This window comes from Hyperolius riggenbachi, chromosome 10 (assembly GCF_040937935.1).
Source record: "Hyperolius riggenbachi isolate aHypRig1 chromosome 10, aHypRig1.pri, whole genome shotgun sequence".
NCBI lineage: Eukaryota > Metazoa > Chordata > Amphibia > Anura > Hyperoliidae > Hyperolius > Hyperolius riggenbachi.
In genome coordinates, this window is record NC_090655.1 from 74,879,502 (window position 1) to 74,900,943 (window position 21,442).

The 21,442-nt window shown below is 45.6% G+C and overlaps 1 protein-coding gene across 1 annotated transcript in view; it reads left to right on the forward strand.

The window, feature by feature from the left end:
- Positions 1–975: 975 nt before the first annotated feature.
- LOC137536237 (intelectin-1-like) overlaps positions 976–21,442 on the forward strand; it is a 36,210-nt gene continuing 15,743 nt past the window's right edge. Inside the window, exons 1-5 of the mRNA XM_068258360.1 lie at positions 976–1,073; positions 4,886–4,952; positions 12,890–12,952; positions 13,077–13,324; positions 19,844–20,002. Coding sequence (XP_068114461.1) covers positions 1,032–1,073; positions 4,886–4,952; positions 12,890–12,952; positions 13,077–13,324; positions 19,844–20,002 — 579 coding nt within the window. The 5' untranslated portion in view covers positions 976–1,031. The remainder of the gene's footprint in view (positions 1,074–4,885; positions 4,953–12,889; positions 12,953–13,076; positions 13,325–19,843; positions 20,003–21,442) is intronic.

The window sequence follows — 21,442 nt, forward strand, 5'->3', positions numbered from 1 at the left end:
GCTATCATTCCCCTGTTGTCTTTGAAGCAGAGAGAATTAAGAAAAGGGGATACATGGCAGCAGGGCCGGATTTGTACTTTTTACCGCCCTAGGCCGACTATACCGTCTGTATGGTTGTTATCTCTGTGAGCCCCAATGAGAATTCTCCTTACTTTCCATCATTGGATTCACAGACAATAGCTATTTTAGTAATATGCATATAGATTAAAAGTTATGTTTTCCTTAAGAACTTTTATTTTATGCTTGCCATTTCGTTAATGATGGACCCAGTTAGGCTGATGTGTACCTGCATGATAGAGCTTACAGGTCTTGCTGGAATGACACAAGTACAGGACAGAGAGTTCAAAGGTTAAAGCTGTCCTTGTAGATAGGAATGGCTGCATAGAACAGCTTTACTGCCCCTCAATGTGCCGCCCCTATATTTCTAGTGCCCTAGGCCATGGCCTATGTGGCCTTGCCAGAAATCCGGCCCTGCATGGCAGTGACTGCAAGCCGGATAACTAGAGATTAAGGTGTTGGGGGGCCCTGGGACACCTCTTAGTCTAATAGCAATCAGTGTGTGACAGCTGGGGTGGGAGGGATGGAGGGGAGCACTTTGGTGTCTCAGCCTTGGGTGCTGGAGGACCTTGTTCTGGCTCTGGAGGGAGGTATTAATGGAAGCTCAATTTTGATTCATTATCACTCTGTATTTCTATAGACTCAGAAAGAAGCATGGATAACACAGCACAATGCACTACTGCTGCAAACATCAGAATAAAAATAAATGTTTCTCCATAAAGAGAAAATTGAAAAGTGCCTTTAGAAAAATGCCTGGAATTGCTATGGCTTTTCAGAGCACAATCAGTCTTCAGGCACAATTCAAAAAATGTATAGCATAAGCTTAATTAGACAGGTTTACATAACCCATACAAAGTGTAGGTGAATATAAGAGCCCTGCCAAACGAGTGTTACTACTTCTTGCGGCTAGCAAAGGAATGGTGCTGGACAGGTTGGAGGAGCCACGCTATAGCCTATAAAAGGACACAACGCAAATGCCTAAAACTGAAGCGGCGAGAAGAAGCCCTCCTGAGCTGGTAAGCTGCATCTCTCACTCGTCTCGTCTTCCTACATCTGTCGTCTTACTACAGCTTAGTGATGAGCACAAATTTTGCACAATCGTAATCTGGCATCGTAATTAGCAATTGCAATGCAAAATCGTAATGTGAAATTACAAGAAATTGCGTAATTTTCACATAATTTAAAGCGGTTAATAGCAAAGCCCCCATACATGCCATTGTCACCAAAATTGCGAGGTATATTATGGAGAAGAGTGGGAACAAGTCAAAAATGTTTTCAAAAAGACCATGCAGTTTTTAAGAAAATCGATTTTAAAACGGCAAAGGAAAAAAGGTTTTTAAACTCAGAAAAGTGACAGTTTTAAAAACATTTTTCCTTTGCATTTTTAAAATCGATTTTGTCAAAAACGTCAAAGTATTTTTAAAAATCCTTATTGCCGCCATTCCCCTTAATAAATGTAGCAGTATTGGTGACAATAGCATGCAGGGGCGGGGTTTGCTATTCACCTCTAAAGTCGGCACAAAATTATGTGAAAATTATGCTAAATTACGAATTACGACATGAAATCAGTTGAATGTCCAAATGGCCATAACTTCAAAAATGTACAGGAAATGTTGCCTAAACATAATTAGATTAGGATCATCACTACTACGTCTGTCTCTTGGTTCCAGATTCTCTTCAAACCTGTTCTGTGCATTGTAAACTCTAGGGGCTCGGTTTACAAAACGGTGCTAACTTTAGCACTGGCCTTTAGCACGTCTAAACTCAGTTGAAATGTGAGAAGTAGTGATCGTGCGCAAAGTACCGCGCGCAAAGTTTTGCGCGCGCACTGCACAGAGCGCAGGGCGCTCCGCGCGAAGTGCCCACTAAAGCCTATAGGACTTAGCGCGCGCAAAACTTTGCGCACGGTACTTAGCGCGCGATCTGATTGAGAAAACCGGTGCTAACCTACTTAGCACCCTGGTTAGCACGCCTAAAGACTTTAGACGTGCTAAGTAGGTTAGCACCGCTTAGTAAATCAAGCCCTAGGATTCTTATGTATAGCTGTGTTTCCTCTGCAGTTCCAGCAGGGGCAGGAGCAGGGGAGCCTAAGAGCAGAAGGTAGAGTAGTCAGCAGCAGGGGCGTAGCAATAGAGGTGAAGAGGTAGCCACTGCATCGGGGCCCTTGGGCCAGAGGGGCCCCGAAGGGCCCTCCCTCAACTACAGTATTAGCTTTCTATTGGTTCTGTGCTGGTAATAATCACTTCTATAGATACTTTGAATAGTAGTAATCACTAACAAACAGTTCCCCATCCCCTTCTTGCTCATCTGACACTGTAGTTATACTTGGCAGGTTTTGGTGCGCCGTATCAATTGTTATGTATAGAGCGCTTGGGGGCCCCAATGTAAAACTCACATCGGGGCTTACAGCTCCTTAGTTACGCCACTGGTCAGCAGCAGACAAAAATATTATACATTACCTGCTCCTGATGGCAATACAGATCTTTCTTCAGTTCACAAGTGCTGTGCTGCCAGCCAATCACAATTCAGCTTCCATTCCTGTCATGTGACATAGGACCAAAGCCGCATGGTGATTGGCTGGCTACACAGCACTTGCAAACTGTTGGGCGAAGATAGGGGAGGAGGGTATAGTTAGGAGCAGGCAGGGGAGGTTAGAGTTAGGAGTAGGTGGAGGGAGGTTCGTGTTATGAGTAGGTGGGGAGAGGTTAGTGTTAGGACTGGAGTAGGTGGGGGGAGGTTAGTATTAGGAGTGGGTGGGGGGAGGTTAGTATTAAAAGTAGGTGGGGGGAGGTTAGTATTAGGAGTGGGTGGGGGGAGGTTAGTGTTAGGAGTAGGTGGGGAAGGTCAGTGTTAGGAGTAGGTGGGGGAGGTTAGTATTAGGAGTAGATGGGGGAGGTTAGTGTTAGGAGTAGGTGGGGGGAGGTTAGTATTAGGAGTGGGTGGGGGGAGTTTAGGATTAGGAGTGGGTGGGGGAGGTTAATATTAGGAGTAGGTAGGGGGAGGTTAGTGTTAGGAGTAGGTGGGGGAAGGTTAGTGTTAGGAGTAGGTGGGGGGAGGTTAGTGTTAGGAGTAGGTGGGGAAAGTTAGTGTTAGGAGTAGGTTGGGAAAGTTAGTGTTAGGAGTAGGTGGGGGGAGGTTAGTGTTAGGAGTAGGTGGGGAAAGTTAGTGTTAGGAGTAGGTGGGGAAAGTTAGTGTTAGGAGTAGGTGGGGGGAGGTTAGTATTAGGAGTAGGTGGGGGGAGGTTAGTATTAGGAGTAGGTGGGGGGAGGTTAGTATTAGGAGTGGGTGGGGGGAGGTTAGTGTTAGGAGTAGGTGGGGGGAGGTTAGTATTAGGAGTAGGTGGGGAGGTAAGTGTTAGGAGTAGGTGGGGGTCTATATGAAAAGGGCGCCGGTAAAAAAGGGCGCCTGGTGGAGCCCATATATACCAACTTCGGCTACAAAAAAGGCGCCTGGTGTAGCCCATATAAACTTTGGCTACAAAAAAGGCGCCTGGTGTAGCCCATATAAAAACTTCGGCTACAAAAAAACTCCGGGATATGTAAATTACTATTCCCCCTCCAGGCCGCCATGGATAGTGGGGGAATGAAATAATTCGGCTTCCAGCACTTGTAGCCCATATAAAAACATAGGCTACAAAAAAAGGCAATAATATGGGCTATAAAGGGGCACCTTACTGTAGCCGAAAACCTTGTAGCTGGAAAAAATATGGGCTACAAAGGGGAGCCTGCTTGTAGCCTATATCAAAACTCGGGCGCCCTTTTCTACTCCTTGTAGCCCATATTTCCAGAAATAACATTGATGTCTATGGCGGCGCCCTTTTCATACAGGCAGCTCGGGCGCCCTTTTCAACCGATACCGTAGGTGTGGGAGGTTAGAGTTAGGCGTAGATAGGGGAGGGTAAGTGTGAGAATAGGGTTACAGTAGGGGTAGTAGAATATCAGGATAATTACCAATATTCTAGTGTCTAAAATCGGGGATAGTACAATAACAGTAAAATTACCTAAATTCTACTATGAGTATTATATGCCCGTTATACTGGGAGCCTTTATTAGATTTATGTATATTTTTTTCACAGTACAGCCAAACAGTTTTTAAGTTTTAGGTATTATTGAGATGTTCCCTTCCTCTTATTGTGATAACTGACACCATGACAAAGGCTCTGGTAAATTGAAAAGTTTTATGGTTGTCAGAAGAATGGGAATGAGTTGGGGATAATGAGGATACATATTCCAGTGTCAAAGGCAGCATATCCACTCCCTTTGGGGAAATTTTCTGGTTCAGAATGCTCTCAGCGATGGGAGCGTGATGGGGGCACGCATGTGCAGCCAGGCCGCGCATGCGCAGTACGCGGCGTCAGGTGGTGACTGATAGATACACCTGGATGGCCAGAGGAGGATTGAGGTGGCCGGGGATGACGGTGAGGGAGCCAACGGCCTTTAGAGGCGCCTACACTCTATCCTCTATGCTATCAAGGCATTTTGTATTGACCTGAGGAAGCGGGCCATGACCCATGAAACGAGTTGTCAGATTGCTTTTTGAATAAAAACTTTTTTCCAGTTGAACTGGTATCTATATCTTCTGGAGAGGTAAGCAATTACCTCTCTTTTTATTAAATAATTTTTCTATGTAAAAATACTAAAATAGAACACACATTGGGCGCCTCCATCCTACCCATTACCAGCCTAAGTTTGTATGGATACTTTTTTTTTCCGGTTTCCTTAAATATGTTAATTGGAAAGTTCAAATATAGTCATTAATGTCATTAGTGTATATAAGATTATATGCTAATATTCTTAGTTACATTTTTTTTCCTCTATCTGTTGATTAGAAAATGTTCCTGCACCTCTTCCTGGTGTTCTCCGTGGTACTTGCTGGTGAATACGGTGAAAATTCTGGTGAGTATCTGTCTGTCTGTCTATCTTTCTATCTATGGTCAAATTTTCCATCATTTTTAAATAAGAGGTGGAAAACTCATAAAAGATAACCAAAAGCACTAACCACAAGCTATGTCACATTACTTCAATACACCTGCGTAATGATTATAGCAAAAGACAGTACACATTGGGAGGGTGATTCATTATTGTAAAATAAAATGCAGAGAGAAATGACGGCACCATCCAATGTAATTATGCTTTTTTTTCATTAAGGTTATCAAACATAATGGCCTTGATTCATAAAGCATTACTTATTCGGGAATGCAGAAAACAGCTGACTTTACCAAGCACTTAGGAAAATGTCAATTCATAAAGGCTGTTACCGCTTGAAAAGCTGAAATTACTGAGCAGTGAGGTAAATTACTGACTTGTGCGGTAAATACCTCAACACATGTCAGTAAATGTCAATTCATAAAGATTAAAACATGCCGTAAAGCTCTGAAATTTTACCGGCTCCTCTGGTGTGGCATAAATAGTGCGGAGACTGTCCGAGTCTGTGGGAAGCCAGCCGTGACTCGCAGAAGCAGAGAGAGTTATGACTAACAGGAGCAGAGAGCAAATAGAAACAGCCCCATGTCTCCTGCAAGTCCTGCTGCTGATTGGATGCCGATAGGTTGCACAGGCTTCTCGGGTGGAATAAGCTTTTCTATCCCATTGCAGCAAGCAGGGAAAACAGAACAAAATAGGTTTCCCCTGGAGCCCTTTGGCCGTTTAGCCATTTAGGTTCCCGTTTGAAGATGCGAAGGAGCAAGTGGGGAAATCACCTAAGCATGGCATGTGTAATGCTTCCTGGAAGTTCTTCTAAGCTGTGGCAATTAAATAAAATGTTAAGAAAGACTATTCAGAGTGAGCAGAGGCAGTACAACAAACATGTTCACTCTAAAGGGATGTTGGGATGCCTCTTACTATTGTAATGCCCTCATTGCAGGGAACAGCCTGTAACAAAACAGAGACAACTCCACACTGCTCAGCTGTTACCAAACAGGTTTTTATCAATGGGCTTTGGTAAATTACCAAACTTCTACCGCGGCTGTGAACATTTTTATGAATTAGCACACAAAAGTCTAAAATACTGAATGCGGTATTTTAATGTCCAGATTTTTTTATCGTACAGCCTTTTATTAATTGAGGCCAATGGCAGCAACGTTTCAGAACAACATTCCTTTCTCAAGCTTGTCTGTACCCTTAATGACACACACAACATCACTTATATTTATACTCAAAGTCACCCAATAAACATCAAGATTCTACTTAAATGATTGAAAAAGGAACATTGTTACAAAACATAGCTGCCATTAGGTTTGATACCCTTACTAAATAAAAGAGTATAATTACATTGGATGGTGCCGGCATTTCTCTTTACATATTGTTGTGTCAGTCCCGTATCGTGTTACAGGACAAGCCGGGCACATCGTTTTTGTATTTTTGGGTAGTGTGAATTCCACCACCTACCTCATTATTATACAGTAAATACAAGATTGACAAAAATTGGCAATTGTGCAACTAACTTAAAAATGTCACGTGCCATGTGTGTGCAAGACCCCGATGGCTGTTAAGGAATTCACTGAATGATTTCCTGGACATCGCTACTCTACTGAATAGCAGGGAGAAAGCTGCTTGGCATGTGATTTACTATAGGCAAGGATGTTATTTTAACATTTCCCCTCACTTGTTTTGTCAGGATAAATGTTTATAAAACACTCCTGCAATGTTTGTTCATCTATTGTAGGAAAAAAAGTTATTTTTTTTATGAAAATCAGCATGCCCCCTCCTAAGCTTTATTAAACCCTCGTTGCCTAATCTTATTTATTATTCACAAATGTTCACACCCCTTCCCTTGCCTCCCCTTTTTCCCCTTCACAGGCTTGAGGACCATCTCACAAGGGTCATAAAACACTCATAGCTGGTATAGGTACAAAAACACCTGGTCTGAAGTATAGTCCCCTGTATTGGAGGCAGTGGCGTACCTAGGGCATTGATGAGGGCGGAGCTAACTGTAATTCAAAGTGAACCTGGGATGAGAGTGATATGGAGGCTGCCATATTTATTTCCTTATAAACAATAGGGAGCCCTGCTGATCTATTTGGCTGCAGTAGTGAACTGAATTACACCAGAAACAAGCATGCAGCTAATCTTGTCAGTTCTGATAAAATTGTCAAAAACAAGGGCGTAGCTAGAAATGACTGGGCCCCATAGAAAATTTTGGGAATGCCCCCCCCCCACACACACAGCCGCCGCCTCCCCCCCAACGACCTTCCAAACCAACGCACCTCTCGACCTCCCACCCAAACATTTCTCCAGAAAATTATCGCTATGTGGGGAGCAGTCACCAGAAATAATCGTTATGTGGGGAGCAGTCACCAGACAATAATCGCTATGTGGGGAGCAGTCACCAGACAATAATCGCTATGTGGGGAGCAGTCACCAGACAATAATCGCTATGTGGGGAGTAGTCACCAGACAATAATCGCTATGTGGGGAGCAGTCACCAGACAATAATCGCTATGTGGGGAGCAGTCACCAGAAAATAATCGCTATGTGGGGAGCAGTCACCAGAAAATAATCATGTGGGGAGCAGTCACCAGAAAATAATCGTTATGTGGGGAGCAATCACCAGAAAATAATCGTTATGTGGGGAGCAGTCACCAGATAATAGTTATGTGGGGAGCAGTCACCAGATAATAATCGTTATGTGGGGAGCAGTCACCAGATAATAGTTATGTGGGGAGCAGTCACCAGAAAATAATCGTTATGTTGGGAGCAATTACCAGAAAATAATCGTTATGTGGGGAGCAGTCACCAGACAATATTCGTTATGTGGGGAGCAGTCACCAGAAAATAATCGTTATGTGGGGAGCAGTCACCAGAAAATAATCGTTATGTTGGGAGAAATTACCAGAAAATAATCGTTATGTGGGGAGCAGTCACCAGACAATAATCGTTATGTGGGGAGCAGTCACCAGAAAATAATCGTTATGTGGGGAGCAGTCACCAGAAAATAATCGTTATGTGGGGAGCAGTCACCAGAAAATAATCGTTATGTGGGGAGCAGCCACCAGAAAATAATCGTTATGTGGGGAGCAGTCACCAGATAATAGTTATGTGGGGAGCAGTCACCAGAAAATAATCGTTATGTTGGGAGCAATCACCAGAAAATAATCGTTATGTGGGGAGCAGCCACCAGAAAATAATCGTTATGGGGGGAGCAGCCACCAGAAAATAATCGTTATGTGGGGAGCAGCCACCAGAAAATAATCGTTATGTGGGGAGCAGCCACCAGAAAATAATCGTTATGTGGGGAGCAATCACCAGAAAATAATTGTTATGTGGGGAGCAATCACCAGAAAATAATCGTTATGTGGGGAGCAGCCACCAGAAAATAATCGTTATGTGGGGAGCAGCCACCAGAAAATAATGGTTATGTGGGGAGCATTCACCAGAAAATAATCGTTATGTGGGGAGCAGCCACGAGAAAATAATCGTTATGTGGGGAGCATTCACATAATTGTTAAGTGCGCAGAAAATAAACCATTCCCCCCCACAGCAGCCAGGCACATGTAGCATCATGGCCGCTGGCCAGGTATGGGTGACGGTTGGCAGCAGCCAGCAACTCTCTCTCCCCATCCCCCTCCCCACAGCAACCAGCACCTCTCTCTCCCCCATCCCCCCCCCCCACAGCAACCAGCACCTCTCTCCCCCCGCACCTTTCTCTCCCCCATCCCCCCACACAGCAGCCAGCACCTTTCTCTCCCCCATCCCCCCACACAGCAGCCAGCACCTCTCTCTCCCCCATCCCCCCACACAGCAGCCAGCACCTTTCTCTCCCCACCCCCCCCCCCCCACAGCAGCCAGCACCTTTCTCTCCCTCATCCCCCACCCACAGCAGCCAGCACCTTTCTCTCCCCCATCTCCCCACAGCAGCCAGCACCTCTCTCCCCCCATCCCCCCCCACAGCAGCCAGCAACTCTCTCCCCCATTCCGTCCCCCCAACACAGGCAGCAACTCTCTCTCCCATCCCCCCCACAGCAGCCAGCAACTCTCTCCACCCCCCCTGCCAGCAACTATCTCCCCCCCCAGCAGCCAGCAACAGCAACGCTCTCTCTCCCCTGCCCTATCCCCCCCAGCACCAGGTTGCATCATGGCCGCCCGCTGGCCAGGTATGGGTGGCAGCAGCAGGCAGCAAGTCCCCCGGGCCGGCCCCATCACCCACCTCCGTCCACTGCAGGCAGCAGCACCAGGCACCAGTGAGGCACGCGTCGCCCCGCACCCGCAGTGCGCACAAAGTATTTACAAATGGCTGCAGCTGCCTTGCCAGCTTGCTCCGCTCTCCTCCTCGGTCCGCTCCCTCCTGCTCCTGGTGGCAGCCAGTCACCACGAGGTCTGACTGTCGGAGAGACTGAGTCACTCTCTGACTCCTCCTGCTGTCTTCTCCTTCTGCCTCCCTGGCTGGCCGGAACTATACAGTAAGTGTCGGCCCGGCAGCCAGGGAGGATCAATGCGCCGCCACGTGGTCCCCTCCTCACCAGCCACCTTATCAGAGGAGGGGGGCCGGGGGAGGGCGGTGCGCCGCTGTTTTAAAATTAGGGGGGGGGGGGGCGGACGGGACGGCATCATTAAAAAAAAAGAGAAAGAGTAAAAAAAAAGTCAAGTGATTCTGCACGGGCCCCTGTGGCGTAGGGATAGGCAAAGCTATGGCGGCTATCCCCATTGCTACGCCACTGGTCAGAAACCCCTGACCTGCTGCATGCTTGTTCAGGGTCTATGGTTGAAAGAATTAGAGGCAGAGGACCAGCATGGCAGCCAGGCAACTGGTATTGCTTAAAAGGAGATAAATATGGCAGCCTCAATATTATTCTTACCTCAGGTTCCCTTTAAAATGTCCACGCAAAGACAGTGGGCCCAAGTTTTCGTGAGCCTTTCCCCAGAAAATTCTCATAATTGTGCAGGTTTTCTCAAGAAAATACATGTAATGTGAGCAGATTTGCCCAGAAAATACATGCAATCATGTTGGCAGGTTTGCCCAGAAAATACATGCAATCATGTTGGCAGATTTGCCCAGAAAATACATGCAATCATGAAGCAGACCTGGCCAGAAAATACATGCAATCATGTTGGCAGACTTGACCTGAAAATACACGCAATCATGTGGAAGATTTGACCAAAAAATACATGCAATCATGTGGCAGACCTGGCCAGAAAACACTTCAATCATGTAGCAGACCTGGCCAGAAAATACATGCAATCATGTCAGCAGATTTGACCAGAAAATACGTGCAATTATGTAGCAGACCTGGCCAGAAAATACATGCAATCATGCCGGCAGATTTAGCCTGAAAATACATGCAATCATGTGGAAGATTTGCCCAGAAAATACATGCAATTATGTGGAAGATTTGACTAGAAAATACATGCAATCATGTGGAAGATTTGACCAGAAAATGCGTGCAATTATGTGGCAGACCTGACCAGAAAATACGTGCAATTATGTGGCAGACCTGACCAGAAAATACATGCAATCATGTGGAAGATATGACCAGAAAATACATGCAATCATGTGGCCAACCTGGCCAGAAAACACTTCAATCATGTAGCAGACCTGGCCAGAACAGTCGATACACCTGCTAATATAAATTTTAAAAAAAAAATTTACTCACCTGAAGCAGCAGCAGACCTCCTGTCCCGGCCTCCGTCCGGCACGCAGCTCCCACGATCCTCTGCAGCCAGCCAGCAACTGAAACTCCCGCGCTGAGAGCAGGGCTATGGGAAAATGGTGCCCGAAGCCCTGCACTGCAGACTAAAAATCTCCAGAGCAGGGCTTCAGACGCCATTTTACTGTAGCCCTGCTCTGCCGCTGCTGGAGCTACGGGCTGCTGCTGTCAGTGAACTTACACGGCATCTATTAGATGCCGAAAGTCAGTACACGCTGGGGGGTGCTTTAGGGGTGCTTGGAGAATTTTAGGGGGCGCTGCCACTGCCCCAGTATAGCTAGTATAGTTGTCTCCAATATAGCTAGTATAGTTGCCCTCAGTGTAGGTAATATAGTTGCCCCAGTATAGCTAGTATAGTTGCCCCCAGTATAGCTAGTATAGTTGCTCCAGTATAGCTAGTTTAGTTGCCCCCAGTATAGCTAGTACAGTTGCCCCAGTATAGATGCCCTAGGAGGGGGGAAGCAGAGCTAGAAGGAGGGGCAGTGGGGGCAGCGGTGGGGAGGGGGGACATATCTCTCCCTCCCTAACCTGGGACCCCTCCTTCTGCCTCTCTCCCCCTCCATAGATTACCGGCGGCAAGTGCAGGGGCGGCAGGGAGGCATGCGTTCCAAGCGCTGGCAGTGTCATGTCATCACAGATCTCCACCTTCAATGCCGCCCACTGTGCTTCCGCTAATCAGGAATCAGTGGATGAGAGCTTCCAGACTGGGCATGCGTAAGTAAGGTCTTCACATGCCAGTAGAACAAAATGCTTGTGCGCAGAGGAAAAAAGTAGTGCACAAGTAGCTACATTATACTGGGCATGCACAGACTTTACTCATGCATGCCCAGTCTGGATGTGCTCTTCCATGGCTGGCATTATGACTAGAAGGTTAAGAAGGACCCTGCCTGCACTGGAACAGTGGGCTCTACAAGGTTCCTGGAAGCTTCTGGACCACCCAGAAGCTTCCAACTACTTAGGTAAGTATATAACTTTTTTCCAATCCCCACTTTAGGTGTACTTTAAAGTCTGTGCAAAAACAAAAAAAACTAAAACAGAGGGCTAGCATTGGCACTGATGCATATTGTTTAACACCTAGGTTCTCAACGTGTGGTACGTGTACCCCAGGGGGTACTTCTGTTGGTTCCAGGGGGTACTCGGGCTTGATATACTTAACCAAGAATAACAAATTTAGAGTTTCAGAAAATGATAAATCTTATTTAAACAACACCAAATTAGTGTTTTAACTAATTAAACGCAATAGTAAATGCTTGAAATAGTTTAGAACCACTTATAGTGTACTACAATTACATATATATTTGTCAAGGGGTACTTGTGATAATGTTTACTATGCTAGGAGGTACTTGGTGAGTACAGGGCTTTAAAAGGGGTACATACCAATAAAATGTTGAGAAACACTGGTTTAACACACCAGCTCCAAACAGTTAAATTTGTATTTATATATTATAATGTATGCAAGTGCGAATTCGTCTTCTATGTACACTTTCTGCTGGTATTCAGCTGAAGCATTCCCAGGGCTTACGAGAGGAATCACTGCCGGGAGACTTGGGCGTAGGATGCAGCCGGTATGGCTTATCCTGCTGCTGCTCCCGGTGATGCTAAATACTATCCCCCCTCCAGGTCGACATGGATAGTGGGGAATGAAATAATTTGGCTTCCAACAATTGCTGGAGGCCGAATTACAGTGTTTTATAAGTGACTTCAGCTGCGTCTTCTGACGGCGCTGAAGTTACTCACTGTGCGCTGCTATAGCCGTAATTCCTATTACGGTTTATGTTGGCGCGGCTGTGCCCAAGTCTCCTGCACTGGATTGGAAGTGTTCGTTCCCAGGAATGTCTACTAATGGCGGCTGATAAGGAAACATAAACAAGATAATGTAATCACTTCCTCAACTTCAGATTCAGAAAGTGGTGTGTTTAACTGTTTGAATGCTGTCCTGCTACCATTTTTTTTCTGTTAGCAGGTTTTATGCTGTAAAAAAACCTGTTAGAGCGTAGAAGAAATGCTGAGTTTCATACCAATTTAATGTAAACTTGGGTGTCCTGGAAAAAAATATTCTATTCCACTATATGTCATTACTTTACCTCTTTAAAGTGGACCTGAACTCAGAACTCATCTCTGCTCTATAGGATACACAACAGTATAATAATCATGCAGATCGTGCAATATTAAATTCCGGTCCCCCCACAGGCTATATCTCTGGAGGATACAGGAGCTGCAAGGAAATCAAGTCTTCAGACAAGCATGCTACAGGTGAATTACCCCTTTATTTAATTTAACTTCATGGGTATTTCCCGCTAATTAGCACATATGATCATATACTGTAGATGTGTTGTACTAGGCTGGAAACATGACTAAATTTTTTAATTTTGTTTAGATGGAATGTACACACTGACCACTGCTGATGGAATTAACTATCAGACCTTCTGTGATATGACAACCAATGGTGGAGGATGGACATTGGTGGCCAGTGTCCATGAGAACAACATGAATGGGAAATGCACTGTGGGAGATCGCTGGTCCACTCAGCAGGGTAGCAATCCATTAAACCCAGCAGGAGATGGCACCTGGGCCAATTATTACACATTTTGGCTAGCAGATGGAGCCACTAGTGACGATTACAAGGTGCAACCTAGTTTTGATCACCGTTTCACAAACTTGCTATACTTTTATTACAGTGCGCTAAGGACATTTTTATGGCTCAGTTTAAAGCTAAAGTGCAAGGGATAGAGGTAAACATGCAGTTTTTAAAAACTTTTATGGCAAACATTGTCCAAGGCAGAAATATTCTACTACTACTACTACTACTACTACTACTACTACTACTACTACTACTACTACTACTACTACTACTACTACTACTACGCACATCAGGTTATTTGTGCATGGGGTGCTTGTCTTTATTTGGCACCACCTCCAACCCCTATGCACAGTTTCTTCTACACCACACTGGATGCTTAGTTTGGCGGTATAGCTGAGTGTTAGCTATCATTTCTATGCAGTGTATGGTTTGGGCACTGTCACCTGAATATTGTTTAAAGTGACACTACAGCAAAAAAAACCTTATGATATAATGAAAAGGTTGTGTTTGTACGGATAATTAATAGAACATTACTAGCAAAGAAAATAGTGTCATATTTTTATTTTCAGGTATATAGCTTTTTTTTAATATAACATTGCATCATTCTCTATTAATTGCAATTTCCACAATTCACTCAGCATTTTAAATTATTTCACAGAGCAGGCTACTGACCCTTTGAACTTTTCTCTGCAGAAAAACCATAAACAAAGAAGAAACAATGAGAGATAGTTGAGATAAGTGCTTTAAAAGACAGTGCTGTCCAGGACTTTATAAAGTTGCAGAACTCACAGGCCTCAATTCACTAAGCTTTATCAAACACTTTATCAAACGTTTGATAATTTACCTCATGGGTAAAATCTAATTTTGAATTCACTAAGGTGTTATATATTTATTGAATGTTTTATTGATAAAACATTCAATAATCTTTATCACCTTAGTGAATTCAAAATTAGATTTTACCCATGAGGTAAATTATCAAACGTTTGATAAAGTGTTTGATAAAGCTTAGTGAATTGAGGCCACAGAAGCTCTTTTGCATAGATAACAACTGAAATTTCTTAACTTTTCCTGTCCTGGGAACAATATGAAGCACATGGAGTGGGAGGGTCTGCAGTACAGGGATGATATACATGGAAGAGGGAGCGGCACATGGAGCGGGAGGGTCTGCAGTACAGGGATGAAACACATGGAAGAGGAGGCAGCACATGGAGTGGGAGGGTCTGCAGTACAGGGATGATATACATGGAAGAGGGAGCGGCACATGGAGCGGGAGGGTCTGCAGTACAGGGATGAAACACATGGAAGAGGGGGCAACACATGGAATGGGAGGATCTGTAGTACAGGGATGAAACACATGGAAGAGGGGGCTACACATGGAATGGGAGGATCTGCAATACAAGGATGATACACATGGAAGAGGGGGCTACACATGGAATGGGAGGATCTGCAATACAAGGATGATACACATGGAAGAGGGGGCTACACATGGAAGAGGGGGCTACACATGGAATGGGAGGGGCGCTGCTGCACATAAAATACGTGGCCTAGGGTCAAAACAAGTATAAATCTGGCCTTGGACAAACCTGATAGCACAACAGGGGAGCCTCTAGGCATAGGCAGTAAAGGCCATTGCCTGGAGTGCCATTGGTCCTGGGGGCGCCATGTTGCTGGATTAAGCCACGCCCCCTGACAGAAGCCACTCCCCTGACTAAGCCCCGTCCCCATGGGTGTTCTGCTTAGCGTAAGTTGGAGGCAGCTGCCACTGTGTCCTTCTGTGCCTTGTACATCCTACCCCCCCCCCCCCCCATTTGTGCCTCATTCTGTCCCTTTTGTGTCTCCTTCAGTGCCTTGTGCCATGTCTGACCCCCTGTTTCTCCTTCTGTCTCTCTTTATGCCTTCTGTCTCCCTTTGTACCTCCTTCTGTCTTCATGCCTCCTTCAGTCCCCCATGCCACCTCTGCCTTTTTCTTTCCTCCTGTGCCTTCTTATGTCCCCTTGTGCCTTTCTTTGTCCCCCTGTGCTACCTCTGCCAGTGATGCTCGGATACCACTTTTCACTATCTGGAACTAATTCGGATCCAGATACCTAGATATCCGATCCGGGTCGGATATCCGAGTTTCCATAGCCCTGTAAGAGAAAGTGTTATAAGGGCCCTGCTGTAACATAGATATTACGGTAGCTAAGGCTATTCCAGGGCCTTTGTTGTAGTTGAAGAGATGAGTGAACTGTGACACCACACTTAAAAACAAAACAAAACAAAAAAAGCAAACAGCAAAGCTTCCCCATATTGGAGCATTGGATTTGGTACAGTCTTAAGCCAATGTGTTGACTCACCACACTGCCCTGCAGCCGGCATGTGTCTCGTATGACTGTCTATAGGATCACTCACCACACAACCCTGCACCCGGCATGTGTCTCGTATGACTGTCTATAGGATCACTCACCACACAGCCCTGCACCCGGCATGTGTCTCATATGACTGTCTATAGGATCACTCACCACACAGCCCTGCAGCCGGCATGTGTCTCGTATGACTGTCTTTAGGATCACTCACCACACAGCCCTGCACCCGGCATGTGTCTCGTATGACGGTCTATGGGATCACTCACCACACAGCCCTGCACCCGGCATGTGTCTCGTATGACGGTCTATGGGATCACTCACCACACAGCCCTGCACCCGACATGTGTCTCATATGACTGTCTATAAGTAAGCTTTAGGTTAGCAGGAATGGCTGCATGGCCACCTAGCTTTTCATCCTTCCCACCCTTGCCCTGGAAACTTCCAGACTTCAAAGTGCTGTCCTTTGCTTTGTGTGGTTGGTGGTATAGTGGTGAGCATAGCTGGCCTCCATGCAGTTGACCTGGGTTCGATTCCTGGCCAAGGTATGTGAGCTTGCTTTTGACATACTACAAATCCCTGCAAGACCAGAGAGAGAGGAGGAGGAGGAGGAGGTCCTTTTTGCCACCGAACGGATAATTTGGATCCAGATATCTGAGAAATCCGCGGATATCCGGGTCGGCCGTGAGACTATCTGCAGATAGCTATCCGGATTTCAGCTCAACTATCCGGAATCCGTATCCGGCCGGATAGTGTAAAAATGGTCGGATATCCGAGTTACCCGGATATCCAAAATCCGGATGAGCATCCCTGACCTCTGTCCCCCTGTTCCTCCTTCAGTCCCACACTGCCTCCTTCTGTCCTCATGTGCCTCCTTCTGTCTCCCTTTGTGCCTCATTCTGTCTCCATGTGCTTCTTCAGTCCCCATGTGCTACCTCTGCCCCCTGTGCCTTCCTCTGTCCCCTTGTGCCTCCTTCTGTGCCCCTTTGCACCTTCTTCTGTCTCCCTGTGGCTTTGTCTGTCCCCCTCTGCCTCTTTCTGCCTCCCTGTGCCCCCATACATCCCCCTCTGCCTTTTTCTGTCACCCTTTTGTGCCTCCTTCTGTCCCCCTTTGTGCATCCTTCTGTTCCCCTTTGTGCCTCTTACTGTCTCCCTGTGCCTCCCTTTGTGTTTTTTTCTGTCCCCCACCATGCCTCCTTCTGCCGCTTTTTGTGCCTCCTTCTTTCCTCCTGTGCCTCCTTTTGTCTCCCTTTGTGCCTTAATCTGTCCCACATTGTGCCTCAATCTGTCCCCATTGTGCCTCAATCTGCCCCCCCTTGGGCCTCCTTCTGTCCTCGTGTGCCTCCTTCACTCCCCCTGTGCCTCCTTCTGGACCTCATGTCTTCTTCTGTCCCCCTGTACCACCCGCTGCACCTCTGTGTACCTCTTTCTGTCCTCCTTTGTGTCTCATTCTGTCCCCCATTGTGCCTCCTTTTGTTGCCCATGTGCCTCCTTGTGTCCCCCTGTGTGCCTCCTTCTGTTCCCTTGTGCCTCCTTATGTCCTCCTTTGTGACTTCTTCTGACCCTCATGACTCCTTCTGTCTCCCTGTGCCTCCCTATGTCGCCCTGTGTGCCATATTCAGTCCCCCTGTGCCTCCTTCTGTCCCCCTTTGTGCCTCATGAAAGTGGAGCCCTGCCTATGTGTATTTTATGGTGAAACACTGCCCGCATTGTGTAATTTCTGGTGAAACACTGCTGCATTATGATTATTTTCTGGTGAAACATTGCTACAGTACGATTATTTTTGGGTGAACCGCTGCTGCAATACGATTATTTTTGGGTGAAACGCTGCTACAATACAATTATTTTGGTGAAACGCTTCCGCAATACATGTATTTTCTGGTGAAACGCTTCCGCATTACGATTATGTTTTGTTAAAACGCTGCTGCATTACGATTATTTTCTAGTGTGAAACGCTGCCGCATTACGATTATTTCTTTTTTTTGGGGGGGGGGGGGGAGCGCCACAGGTTTTCTTGGCAGGAGTGACAAAATGGCTAGAGGCACACCTGTAGCACAATATTGGTAAAAGCTCATTGCTGACAATGTTACCCATAGCATCACACTGTGACCAAATTAACAGGCACCTGCCCAATATGTACTCATCTAAGGAGTTATTTCTTGTTAATTGTGCTGTCATGTTATCTGTTTAATACCCCTTTAATACATACTAATTTAAAAAAAATATTAGGGATGAATGATCACTATGTGGGAAATGTGCAATACATACATATAAAATGTACATCTCTCCTAGAGTGAAATGCACTGTAAATGACCTTTATCCTGTCACTTACAGTTAGTAAAAGGTGACTGATCTGACAGATGTTGGACTAGTTCATCTCCTCAGGGGGAATCTAAGTATTTCCTTTACTCCTTATAAAAGCACTTCCTGGAAAGGATCTATACAAATGTGTCAAGCAACTTTCCTAGTTGATCACACACAGTTTTGGCAGTTTGGGCAACTGAAGTTCAATAAGTGCTTTTGAAAGTAAAGAAAACTCTCAGAATCCCACATGAGGTGCTAGACTAGTCGGATGTCAGATTTTAATGCTTTACTCTGGGAGGAATGTATTTATATGTATGTAATTTAAATTTGACTTTTTATGATACAGTTAGATACAATACTTACCAAGGTAGAAGTAAGGACTCTGGATGATCCGCAGGCTTATCCGATGTTCCTTGATTTTACTGCGGCAGGCCAGCACATTCTTCTTTGTGATTGCACTTTTGCAGGCGCGAATACAGCTCCAAGCAGGTGCAAGTATGGCGCCCCCCTGGGCAGTAGCATGGAGCCACTTGTGCACAAAGGAAAAAGCCTTGCACAAGTGACTCCCTGTTACTGTGCAGGCTGTACTTGCACCTGCGCAGTAAAGCATTGCTTGTGCACGGATGGGAGCCGAGTGTGTAATCATATTCAATGGCTGATATTGTGGAGAAACTCCTCCCACAGTGTGATGTCATGAGATTCATGACCATGGCCCTGACAGTTTACTGTCTGTGAACCTTGTTGCATTGAGGGAAATAATGGCTTTTTCCAACTGCCGAGCAAGCAGTATCTCCCTCTGTGCATAGAACTCTCAGTAACACACATTGGGCTCGATTCACAAAGCGGTGCTAAGCCAGTTAGAGACTTTAGGCGTGATAACCATTGCACCACGCTGGTGAAAAGCCAGTTTAGGCGTGATAAGTTTAGGTGTGATAAGTTTAGGTGTGATAAGTTTAGGCATGCTAAGTTTAGATAAGTGTAGATAGCGTGCAAAGTCCCGCATGCAAAGCAGCGCCATTAAACTCTGTGCGATGTGCACCAGACTTTGCTAGCGCAAAACTTTTGATCAGCTGTGCACTGCGGTGCTAACGCAGTTGGTGCTTAAACTTATCATGCCTAAACTTATCACACCTAAACTTATCATGCCTAAACTTATCACACCTAAACTTATCACACCTAAACGTATCATGCCTAAACTGAGTTTAGGCATGATAAAGGGCTTTTCACCAGCGTGCTAACTGTTAGCACTGCTTTGTGAATCAGGCCCATTCTGTACAGATCACCTGGCAGAACCAAAGATGTCTCCACCTGTTATAAATTTCAGAATGTAAATCAGGGTGAGGAAAGATTTTACAAAGGCCAAACAATGACTAAAAAAATCTATACATGAATATTGTAAACAATAATCAATTGTATTCATTATGTTATTTTCACTGCAGTTCCTCTTTAAAGTAGCATTATTATTATCATTGTGGGAATGAACAGAGGCGCTAAAAGGATAAAAGTAGCTAAAACTTAAAAAAAAAATGGGGGAGTCAGTGGTGGACTTACCTCCTCCAAGGCCAAGCAGACACAAAAACAGGTTGATATTATATCAAGTATCAACAAGCAAATTTATTTATATACTCTCCAAAGGGTTTATATCAATGCGTTTCACAGGCGTGGCCCCGCTTCATCAGGCAATAGGGGATGGAGCATAAAGCAACAGGTGTCTATGACTCAGCCTGCGCCTCTTATTATTATTATCCTTTATTTCTGAAGCACACAGTACTGTACATCTGTAAGGAGTGTAGATTACAATCAAAGGAAACAGGCATTTGCAAAAACTTGACACGAGTAGAAGAGGAAACCTGCCCCATCAGGCTTATGACTTCAGAAGTGAGTATTCCAAATTAACGCTAATCTTCTATTTGCTTGTAGAATCCTGGTTATTACGATATCACTTCCAAAGATTTGAGTGTGTGGCACGTTCCTAACGACACCCCTGTGTCTCAATGGAGAAATGCAGCTATCCTGAGATATCGTACAGACAATGGCTTTTTCGCACAGGAAGGTGGTAACCTCTTCCAGCTGTACCAGGTAAGTAACCCACTGACTGCTTTACTCATTGTCAGACCTGAGCGTACTTGGCACAGACAGACACTACAGTCACATTTCACAACTATTTTGCACGGGATCCTAACTACAAATCATGTAATTACACAGCAAAACTTTAATAACACCCCAGATGCCACTCCCCCCCCAAAAAAAGAAAACTATTTTTGTAGTTTACACATACAAGTCTATGGTGTTTGTTTACTAAAGCTGGAGAACAGAGCTCTGAAGATTCTAGTTCTGAAGAGTGCTGAAGATTCTCCTAGCAATGTGGGCAGAACCTTTTTTTGTTTTGTAAAAAAAACAAAAAAAAAACATTGGCTCTTATTCACTAAACTGCCATAGGATTGCCATGTGCAGGTAGTACTAATGCTGAGGGAGCTCTGCCCATCAATTCATTAGCATCAAGTACGTTACATGGCAGGTTATTTGCAAGGCATGCTTTATGCCAGTAACCCACATGGCACTATAGGTTAAAGGGTGATGCCTCCTCAGTGTTAGTACTGGTAGAATTGCCACAGTATGGGGTTGATTCCCTAAGTTTAATTCATGACAGCAGTGCATGGTAATAATCTCTATGCCAGTGGTTCTCAACATGGGGTTCGCGTACCCCTGGGGGTACATCAGTATCTGTCAGGGGGTCCCCCAGGGGCCGCGGACAAAATAGCGGAGAACCGCTGCATCGGCTAAAATTAATCTCCCCCGTATCGCGTACAAGCTGGCTCTAAGAGCCAGTTCTTTGACGCGAATCAGAGGAGCCGTACGAGCCGTCTGAAGAGCCGTTTGAGATCCATACGACCCGGCTCTTTAATGGGAGCCAGCGCTTGTGTGGGAGATGTGTGCCTAGCTCTCTGATTGGCCCAAATGCTGTCTGTCACAGCAACGAGCGCACCACCATCGCGGCCAATCGGAGCTGCTGCTGTAACAGACAGTATTTGGGCCACTCAGAGAGCTAGGCACACATCCCCCGCCCGAGCGCCTGTAAATTGGGCATAGCGGCGCTACAGGGACATTTAATAATTCAATTATGAACTGACAGCGCTGGGTGGGGGGGGGGGGGGCGGTCGGTCATGGGGTGAAGCAAGTGTGATCGAGTTTTTGTGGGGGAAGTGGGGATGGTTGGATAGAGATAGATCTGCTCCGACCACCATTTTCCTGTAGCCAGGAATACAGGAGCAGGCCATGGGAAGGGGAGGGGAAGGCAAAGGAGTTGGCAGAGGCTCTTCCGTCCAGTGCCATTTGCAGACTGTTGCTGCATGTGGCTGGATGTGTGAGAGGGAGCTCTCACATTGTAGATCACTGTAAAGGTTGCCACACACGATACAATAAAATTATCCGATTTTACAGTGATTCGGTAAAAACGATCGTATCTCTCGAAAAATCGAAATCCGATCGGATTTCCCGTTTTTTTCTATTTAAATCGAT